General features: G+C 42.6%; 1 protein-coding gene across 2 annotated transcripts in view; it reads right to left on the bottom strand.

Annotated features, from left to right (window-relative positions):
- The window catches only part of LOC143299234 (protein Fe65 homolog), a 50,003-nt gene that overhangs the window by 22,005 nt on the left and 16,767 nt on the right, over positions 1 to 11,231 (bottom strand). For both annotated transcript variants that reach the window (XM_076612437.1, XM_076612439.1), the window contains exons 9-15: positions 10,793 to 10,914; positions 8,737 to 8,956; positions 8,106 to 8,233; positions 6,747 to 6,961; positions 5,224 to 5,310; positions 4,560 to 4,675; positions 1,777 to 1,850 (exon numbers count right to left, since the gene is read on the bottom strand). In XM_076612437.1, the coding sequence (XP_076468552.1) occupies positions 1,777 to 1,850; positions 4,560 to 4,675; positions 5,224 to 5,310; positions 6,747 to 6,961; positions 8,106 to 8,233; positions 8,737 to 8,956; positions 10,793 to 10,914 (962 nt within the window). The remainder of the gene's footprint in view (positions 1 to 1,776; positions 1,851 to 4,559; positions 4,676 to 5,223; positions 5,311 to 6,746; positions 6,962 to 8,105; positions 8,234 to 8,736; positions 8,957 to 10,792; positions 10,915 to 11,231) is intronic.

The following is an 11,231-nucleotide window of genomic DNA, read 5'->3' as shown; positions in this document are numbered from 1 at the left end:
CACACACACACTCAATGTCACATGATCGAGGATATGACACATATCACATCACACACACACACATTGTGTGTCACATGATCAAGAACAAGTCATGCTTTGTATCACCACAGGACAAGACACAATCACTTGACACTCTGTATCACTAATGCACAGAACACCTGTTTGAAAGCAAGTGCCCTCTTTATGTTAGCACAGATCTGGCATAAACAGCTTAAGCCTGAAACAGCAACAGCAGACAGTGCACACTCTCCTGAACGCACAAAATAGAAACATTATGCTTCATTCCTGCTTCCCATCCTACCTTTTCACAAAGCATATCTATCTGTCAATGGTTTTTTTTCGCATCAATTTTCACTGTAACGCACATTCTGGAAATGAAAAATGATAACAATAACTACAATGATAATGAAACATCTCTAAAGTGCACTCTTTTGGTACAGTTTACATTTCTATGCACAACAGAAAAAGCAAGCTATTTCATGTGTGAGGCCTCCCAAACAGCTTGGACCACTTGGAATCAAGGTGAACCACCCAGTGAATCCACTTCTGATAGATGAGAGACTGCCAACAAAATCTACAATGGTCCAGTCTATGTTAGCTTAACTTTAACTCTTTTGCCGCAATAGCTGACTTCACTTGACAAGACAGCTCACTACAATAGGTGACTTAAGTAGGCGTCCATGGGTCATGTCAAAAGGACCGTTTTTTTACAGATTAACCTTTGCCCCCTAACCAAGTATGATGTGAACAAGTCCATTGAGTTGTTCTGACACAAACTGTATCGTGTGACTGAGAGCAGTGAGTCTAAAATACCTGGTGCTGGGGAGTGTTCTTTACTTAGAAACTTGGCAGTGAAAGACCGACAGCAAATACAAAGCCTGTCAGACAATTAAAAAAAGAACATTTCTAGCATTTTTCAAAACATACACTAAAAACACCATATTTTCTTATTTCTGGGTTTTTAGCAGCTTTTTATTTTTATCTATATGGATAATCTTTCTTTGGTTTTAAGAACCTGCAACATTTTTTTTCAAAAGGATCTTTTTTGTGGGTTTTATTTGAAGCAGCATTTTCTTCAACACACAATGAAAAATCTTCAACCATGCGATTACAATGGAAAACGGCTGGAACCTTTTGTTTTTCTCCCCATCCCCTACCATTCCCAGAGATGCCAGCCCCTGTCAAGTGTTTGTGGGAAGAATGAGGACAGGAACATTCTGAATTGGGCAGGAACACTCAGACTCCGAGTGGCGAAACTTCTGTTCCCGCCACTGCTTCTTTACAGCTGACACATCTGTGGCACTGTGTCTCTTCTCTGGTCTTTGTTCGTCTTGTTTCTCACAACTGGAATCCATGGCTGACTTTGTTTCAAGCCGCTTGTTCCTTCCTTGCACTCCGTAGCTAAACCCACCGGGCACAGACACTGTTTGACCGAAACACAACTTGATTCAGCCAAGTTCTCTCTTCTTCGGGCAAACGATTAAGCTGATTGATTCACTGAATGCTGTTTCAATGTAAACATGTGTGCGATTAGCTGAGCATCATCATGCGAGACCAAGGTCAGAAGTGACTGGCCTGGCCTCGTGATCGATAGGACTATAACATCTGGGTTATGTTACGACAGGAAAGCATGTGACGTTGATGTAACATCAGAACAAACTGCGATTGAGCCTAACAAAACCGGGCGAAATCATAACAGTTGGCATCTCTGCATCCCCCACAGCCAAAAGACAGAAAGAGTGGGGGGGGGGGGGGGGGGGGGGGGAGGGGACTCACTTGACGTTGGAAATGGAGATGCCCATGAAGGACATGAAACGCACACGGCATTCCTCCAGGATGTTGTCAGGGTTCTGAAACAGCACAACACAAACCTTGTAACTTTTACACAGGGTTTTACACAAACTTAGGGTAGGCCTCAAGGTATCTAAGGCCTGACCATCACCTTGGGTTTTTGAAAAGGTCAGGCATCTGCTTATTTATACACATATCTATATATATATCTATATGTATATATCTATCTATACATATATATACTGGGTCCATACTGGTTTACAATTTCTAAAATTCCATGACTTTTCTAAAACTTTTCCATGATATTTTCACATATTTCCATGACTTCAAATTAACTCTTTTCATGACAAAATGTACATTCTTCTATTATCAAAACAGCTAACAGGGAAGATAAACAATTCTAAAACATTACCTTGCTTTGAATGTCCATAGCACAGCAGTAAGAAAGGCAATAATAGTGATACTTAATGCCTTGTTTTAATACCACCAATTCAAACATCTTTTTCAAAGTATCTTGTGTAATATCACCAATGCACACAGTGTCCTCAGCTGGCTCAAGGTATTTTGGTCACACCACCGCTGCACTACACTGTCCAAAAGATATCTTGGTTTAACACCATTAATGTACACATAGTCCTCATTGTCTCTTGGTTTAACACCACCAATGCACACTGTCCTAAATTGGCTCAAGTTATCTTCATTCTTGGTTTAACACCACCAATGCACACACTGTCCTCAAGGTATCTTGGTTTGACACCACCATTGCACGCATTGTCCATTAAGCCCCTTGGTTTAACATCAATGCTCACATTGTCCTAACAGTATCCTGGATGAAACTTTTCGTTTCCATAAATGTCATTCTCTTTGGGAAAAAAATTCTTGTAAATTTCCGATGTGCCTCAGTTGGTTTTCAATCTCCTAATCAATGGTTTTCAGTTCTTCCTCTTTTTGTTTTGCAGACTTCCTGGGAGCATTTGACTTGGATACAAGAGTCAGTAAATTTTTCACAATTGTCTTGTCTTCAGCCTGCTCAGAGTACTGATCTGCACTTCGCTGCAAACATTTGATAGTGTCTTCCAGCCGTTTTCTCTTGTTTTTCAGTTAATCCACGGCAGACATCCTCTTTCTTTTTTTCTCACTCTCAGCTTCCTCCTTTTCCTTCTTCTGGTCATCTAGGTGCCAGAAGTATTTCTGAGAGGTAGCAGCAGCGAACAGCATCTTCTTTGTTACTTCCATGTTTTATATACAACCAACATATGCACACACATACACAGGTGTTGCCTTGTGTAGCTTGCTGACTGACATCGGCATCTTTCTCATTGGATTTTACCAAATACACTGCAGGCGTGGCCGATAAGACTGGCAATGATGCCGTTTCTTTTGATGGAACGCAGCCGAGCAGATGATGAGATATGTTTTGAAATTGACCATGAAGCTCTAATATAATTCCGTCAGCCGAAGGGAAGCCGTCGCTGAATCTTTCACTGACAGAGCAGTCTTGTGTCTTTTTTCTTTTTGCAAGACTTTTCAGTGCAGCATCACCCACATTCAAAATATCGAAAGACTTCCAACATGCTGTACAGTATGTCATTGTTGGATCCACATGAGTTGCCAGCCAACATGCCGAGTCTTTTATTACTTAGCCACAATTAAATAAATTTACACTTCCCCGGCATCTTGAACTGCACAGCGTGTCGTTCCCCATTCCAAACGACACTCTAGGATGAGGGCCTGTGGTTATGTGAGAGAGCCAACGAAAGTACTTGAATCAGAGCTCTTAACCAATCAGAATCAATTTGACATTACTCATCCCTGAGCCTCGTTTTTGTTTCAAACAAGCCTTGACTCACTGAGCTCAGTGCTTTGACTGGCTAAATGTTCATCTGAAGTTTGCAGACACACATGTAGTCGTGTACGCACATACACAAAAGAACAAGCTTTTTTGTTTAGCTTTATTTGAAATTCCATGACTTTTTCATGACTTTGACCAGAATTCTATGGCTTTTCCATGACCCGTATGGACCCTGTATATATATATATATATATATATATATATATATATATATATGTATGAGAGAGAGAAAGAGACAGATTTTTAACAGCAGATGTGGTGTAGCGAATATGGATCAGTCCACACACTGACACCTTCTTGAACCTTGAAACTGGAACTGAATTGCACTACAACACAACACTGCACAGTACCGCATCATCAAGCACTTGCAGGCGGTCTCCAAGTTTCTTTTTTTTTTTATCTTTGTTTACTTGCACAGTCTCAGTTTCATTTTCAACAAGGTGTCAAGGCATGCCGACTGATCCATATACACTAAACCATAAACAAAATCCATTTGTCTTTCCAAGAGTTGTGCTTGTTTGTTGTATGATGTTACTTTCTCTCTCTTTTTGCCTAACTTGGTTTCTGAATCATTCACTGACAAGTAATTTCAAATGCTTTGGCTTACAACTGCTTTTCATGAATGGGTTAAAAATGATGATATAATTGGTAATCAATGGCAGTAGTGTGGAACACTTTTATTCTACCATATGTTAAAGATCAGTGCCCATTCACCATACTTCCCCATCTACCTCCCCCCCTCCCCACCCCCCACATCCCACCCCCATACTCTCATATATAAACCCCTGCACTCACGTACACACACACACTCTACACCCCACCCCACAAACACACACACACAAATACAAACATTCCACAAACATCCCACAACCCCACCCCCACCCCCCCAAAAAGGAAACAAAGGACGAGCACTGACCCCATGTTCGGTGATGGTGATGGTAGAGGGGGCAATCGCGACGTTGACGAAGGTCCATTTCTCTGGGGGCACATGGTGGTACATCCAGTCCACTGACTCGTTGATCATGTCCGTCCCTGTCAGAACACACCGTCAACACTCACCTCAGCATTCCATTGTTGGCAACAAGTCGCGACACACCACAGCTACAAATAAACAGGACAACAATATTAAGGTCAACATACACACTGTTGGTTTAAACAGCATTCAACTGTAGGCAGCAAGTCACGACACACCACAGCTACATATAAACAGGACAACAATATAAACGTCAACACACACCCAGCTGTTGGTTTGAACAGCGTTCTATAGCTGGCAACAAGTCACAACACACCACAGCTACATGTTAACAGGACAACAACATAAATGTCAACACACACCATGCCAAAAACAAACAAGCATAAAATATGGTAGTTTGCACAAGTAGCAATACGTATTGTGCTAAATCACTAAGTATAAAAGCACATGTTCGAACAAAAAGGTCCATGATTTAAAAAACAACAAACCAACAACAAAAAAAGTACAAAAAAAGGCAATAAAAAAAGTTCACACAATCATGAATATATAATAACATCTCATTTCTCAATGTTTTTTTCTTCACTCACACTTTTCTCCCAATACTCACCTGTGGGTCTGATGACCTCACGTGAGCCCAGGTAGTGACAGCGAATCACCTTGCGAGGCTCCTCCATGGGTGTGGGGAAGGTGACACCTGTGAACAGAAAGGGTATGTTCAGTCACACATCCACAGATTTTGATTTCGCTGACCAGTGATTGAATCTAACAGTGTAACTGGGGGAGAGAAAAAAAGGAATAAGTTTTGGGGCTTCTGGCTATCTGGCATATTACATTAAGTTCAGAAGTGGCCAGTTGTTTTTTGGTGGTTTTGTGTGTGTGTGTGTGTGTGTGTGTGTGTGTGTGTGTGTGTGTGTGTGTGTGTTGTAGATGTTTTTTTTAAATAGTTGTTTTATTTCATTTTTTAGTATGATCATTCTGACCATGCATGGATGAGTGAAGACTGAAATATCAGCATGAGAGACAACTTGCACTGATTCAGTCTTCAGTTTCTGTTTCAAGGAGGCGTCACTGCATGTGTACTGATCCATATATACTACACCATATCTGCTTTAAAACAAAAGAAAAAAAAATGAGGGGAGAGCAAGGGAAACAAGTGCATGGACAAGATGCCTGACCCATGCATAGAATGGTCAGGCCTTCAGAGACTAACAATTGTTGCAAAAGAAAAAAAAAACGAAAAGAAAAAAAAATTAAGCAATGATAATTGTGTAAGTAACAGCCCACACAAACACACAAAAAAAAACAGCCCCCCCCCCCCCCCCCCCCCCCCCCCCCCCCACACACACACAATAGCCTGCCTCCACCCCCACCACAAAAAAGAGTCCACAAACACACATAAAAACAGCCTCAACGCCCCCCATCCCCACCCCTCTCCCCAAACACACACATGCACAAGCACACACACACAAAACCAGCCCACAATCACACACAAAACCCAGCCCTCCCCTCACAAAAAAACCCAACCCACAAACATAAAATCCAGCCCCCCTCCCACCACCTCAAAAAATAAAGAAAGAAAAAGACTACCCCCACACCCAAGCTGCCCACAAACACCACAAAAAAAAACCAAAGCAAAACAAAACTCACACCCTATAATACACACACACACACACACACCCTATCTCTTACAAATACAAAACACAGAAAACACAAAAAAGATACAAAATAACAGACCCACAAACACACAAATAAACAGCCCTAACACACACACACACACACACACACACACACAACATAAACACAACATAAACACAACACACACACACAAAAACAAACAACACACATACAACACACACACACACACACACACACAAACATACACACACAACACACACACACAAACAACACACACACACACATACCCACACACACACACACACAACACAAACAAACAACACACACACACTAACCCAGACATGAGCACTGACTGTTGATGAGGGCACACACAACACACATGACACAAACAAACAACACACAAACAGACAAACACACAAACAAACAACACCCATACAACAAACAAACAAACAACACACACACACACAAACACAACCAAGACACAGCAGCACTGACTGTTGATGAGGGAGGCAGCCTTGTCCAGGTTGGGCAGGTCAGTGGGGCGGGTGACACGGGGCTCGGTGGGGGGCGGGTGCAGTCCCCTCTCCTGCATGATGCGCTTGCAGATGTCCCGCAGCGTGTTGGCGATCTGACGTGCCGGCGTGTCGCACTGGAACACGTGGCACATGTGCATGCGGGTGGCCCGGTCGCGCGCCACGTAGGCAAAGTCCCTGCACAGCACACACGCATGGGGTTCCAGTGTGGTTGAACATCGTTTGATTTGATCGTGCATCGTAAAAGAACCCACAGCAACAAAATGGTTGTCCCTAGGCATGAAAGACACTAACATTAAAAAAAAAATGACATGAAGAGTTTCACATAGGCAAAGTTCCTACACGGCACACACACACACGCACACGCACACGCACACAGGTTTCCAGTGTGGTTGACATCATTCAATTTGATCGTTCATCGTAAAAGAACCCCATAGCAACAAAACAGTTCTCCGTAGGCAAGAAAGACACTCACTCAACCTGAAAAAAAAAAAAAAATGACACGCAGAGTTTCGCAGTTTGCATGGCATTTAATCAGAAAACAGCAAGAAGAGTTTTTGTACTTTGGAACATGCTTAGCCTGAAAAATGGGTGAGTCATAGAAACAGATCTTTACTTACCACTGTCAAGACTCAGGCACTTAGCCTGAACAAGAGTTATGAAAGGAGATACTTACCTACATTTGTCACATCACAGGCACTTTGCCTGAACAAATGATGTCATAAAAAGAGATACTTACCACCACTGTCACATCACAGGCACTTTGCCTGAACACAAGATGAGTCATGAAAGGAGATGCTTACCTACCAGTGTCACATCACAGGCACTTTGCCTGAACAAAAGATGAGTTATGAAAGGAGATGCTTACCTACCACTGTCACATCACAGGCACTTTGCCTGAACAAAAGATGAGTCATGAAAGGAGATGCTTACCTACCAGTGTCACATCACAGGCACTTTGCCTGAACAAAAGATGAGTCATGAAAGGAGATGCTTACCCTAACAGTGTCACATCACAGGCACTTTGCCTGAACAAAAGATGAGTTATGAAAGGAGATGCTTACCTACCAGTGTCACATCACAGGCACTTTGCCTGAACAAAAGATGAGTTATGAAAGGAGATGCTTACCTACCACTGTCACATCACAGGCACTTTGCCTGAACAAAAGATGAGTCATGAAAGGAGATGCTTACCTAACAGTGTCATATCACAGGCACTTTGCCTGAACAAAAAACAAGTTTTGAAAAGAGATCCTAATCTACCATTGTCACAAGACAGGCTCTTTGCCTGAACAAAAGAGTTATGAAAAGAGATGCTGACCTGCCATTGTCACGCCCCACTCCCCACACCCGAATGGAATGAATGGGCTGAGAGTTCAGGACTGAGAAGTCCACAGGGTCAAGCAGCCGCAGACTGTGACTGTCAATGTCCATGTACAGATCTTTGCCCTGAAACCATGAAACATGCACACGTGCATGGAATGTCAACACTTATTTGAACGATACAGTCACACACACACACACAGACACACACACATAAACGCACACACACACAAACACACACACACACACAGCATACTATGTTCATATACATAACACACACAAAGTCACACACTGAAATACACACACACATTCATATGAACACATTTAAGCACACACATTTTGTTATTCACACACAGAGTGCAGACAAACACAAATGTACACACGCAAACAAAAACACTCATCAACTCTCCATCTCTCACAAATGCACTCACTCTCGCTCATTTTCATAAACACACACACACTCACTCCCTCACCCACTCAAACACACACACATACACACACACAGAGACTCTCACTCAAACACAAACAAACTCTCTACTCACTCAAACACACACACGCTCTCGTTCATTCTCACAAAACACACTCGCTCACTCACACAGACACACGGAAACAAACACACACACACTCACATCTCCCCAGCGGCCCACAGTGTCATTGAGGTCGTTCCGGCCCAAGGAAAGATCCATGATGCACTTGTTGACGGCCTTGCTGCTTCGCTCCGGGGTCAGGTCCTCCTCCGCAATGCTGACCCAGCCAAGAGAGCGCACAGCGAAGCGAACAGGCCTCTTGCTCCCCCCACTGCTGCTGTCCTCCTCCGAGGCTGGCGGCTTCTGCTCTGACTGAGACGCCCTGGGTACAGAGAGAGATCTCGTTGTTGTTATTTCCAAGGTTTATACCATCTTGGAGAAGATTAAAACAACCACAAAAAAAAAGGAAAGACAATTGCTGATGTGTGGTCTGTATCATTGTGGATATTCATGCTGGCTTGAAAAGAGAAGAGATTTTTTTAAATTTTTTTTTTACTGATCTTCAGAACTATTGATTCTGACATCTGGTTTGAGAAAAAAACAACAACAAAAAACACACACACACACACAAAAGTATGGATTAAAGTCACCACTTTAACCCCTTGATCTTCAGAACTATCATTTCAGACATCTGGTTTGAGAGAAAAAGAAAAAAAAAAAGTCTATTATCAAGGTCACCACTTTAACCCCTTGATCTTCAGAACTATTAATTCAGACATCTGGTATGAAAAAAAAGAAAGTCTGTTATCAAGGTCACACACTTTAACCCTTTGACTGCTTCATCTCGGGAAATTAAGATCTGGGGACTGCATCACTCTGCTTCAGCAGAATCAATCACACCACTTCAAAGGACTCCAGAAGTAGTTCGCGCACTTTAAATTCATGCCACACTGGAAGAAGTGCAGACAAAGAGTGGTGACTGACATCCTGACCTGTTACCTCAGTATTCACTTTGTGAGGAAATTGACCTTCAGGGATGAGCGTACTTCTCAGCAGCAGTGAAGGGGTTAAAACAATAATCATCAAAATTACACTGCCATTTTTGGAACATGAATTTCTATGATTTTTTTTTTCCCCCCAAACAAAATAAAAACAGAAGAAAAAATGTTGGAGTGCAATTCCATTCCACGTACATGTTTTCTAAGAAGGAAAGAGAAATCTCTAAAAGAGAATTTGTTGATGTATTTGCTGACGAAAAGACAACAAATTATTTAAAACAGAGCAATCAAAACCCTGTAAAAACTAAAATCTACCATCACATTACAAAATAAAAGAAAATCAATGCAACAATACCTGTAGCCTTAGTCAGACAACAGGAAAACTCCAATCAAACTATGTACTATGTAACAGGGATCCAGCAATTCATTGAGTGTGTGAGTGTGCCTCTGTGTGCGTGTGTGCCTCTGTGTGTGTGTGTGCCTGTGTGTGTGTGTGTGTGTGTGTGTGTGTGAGAGAGAGAGAGAGAGAGGGGTGGGGGGAGAGAGAGAGGTCATACAACTAATGCTACTGCAGGAGAAAAGAAAAATAATGGGGAATAAACAGGCTATACATGAAATAATAAAATGCAAAATAAAATGCACACATTACCAATAAAGTTTCAGTTCAGTTTCAGTCTCCCAAGGTGTCACTGCATCCAGACAAATCCATACATGCTACACCACATCTGCTAGGCAGATGCCTGACCAGCAGCATAACCCAACACGCTTAGCATGTTCATAATCATATTTGTGTACATATCAAAGTGGATTTCTGCTACAGATTATTTGCCAGAGGACATCATTTTCATTGCCATGGATTCTTTTTCAGTGCGCCAAGTGTGTTCTGCACACAGGACCTCGGTTTATCGTCTCATCCAAATGACTGGACACTCAGTTTGATTTTCTAGTCAAACTTGGGAGAAAGGGAGAGAGCAGATTCAAACCAACCCCCTCACAGACTCTCTATAGGGGGAGCTGAGCGTCTTAACAATTCTAACATCTTCCACCAATTTCATAATCACACATAATCGAGACTGGCATTCTCAAACAGGCCTGTCAAGCCACAAGCGACACTGCGCCAGAAACATCACCCGAAGCACAACTCCATCATAGTCTCCCAAGACTGAAGGATTCCTATGACTGGTAACAAAGACGTCAGCATGGTGAACTCCAGAACTCACAGGGTCTGCAAGGACTTGGCAGCATACTGCAGAGCATGGCCCTCAAACTCCTGCAGGTGGCGCTCCGTGTTGGAGGTCACGCTGGTGGGGGTGGAGGGCACCGAGCTGGCTTCCTGCGAGCTCTGACACATGACACCACCATCATCGTCATGTACATGACATCACAAACATCACATCATGTTGTTATGTACCTGACATCACAAACACCACAATCATGTCCTTATGTACTTGACATCACAACTACCACAATCATGTCCTTCTTCGTTCGTGGGCTGCAACTTCCACCTTCACTCATATGTACATGAGTGGGCTTTTACATGTACGACAGTCTTTACCATTCCATTTCAGGGGGTGCGCATGCTGGGTATGTTCTTGTTTCCATTACCCACCGAATGCTGACAAGAACTACAGGATCTTTGACCTGCATATTTGATAGATC

Source organism: Babylonia areolata, chromosome 24 (genome assembly GCF_041734735.1).
Source record: "Babylonia areolata isolate BAREFJ2019XMU chromosome 24, ASM4173473v1, whole genome shotgun sequence".
NCBI classification, from domain to species: domain Eukaryota; kingdom Metazoa; phylum Mollusca; class Gastropoda; order Neogastropoda; family Buccinidae; genus Babylonia; species Babylonia areolata.
The sequence above is the reverse complement of the archived record's forward strand: the minus strand, read 5'-3'. Positions and strand labels throughout refer to the sequence as shown.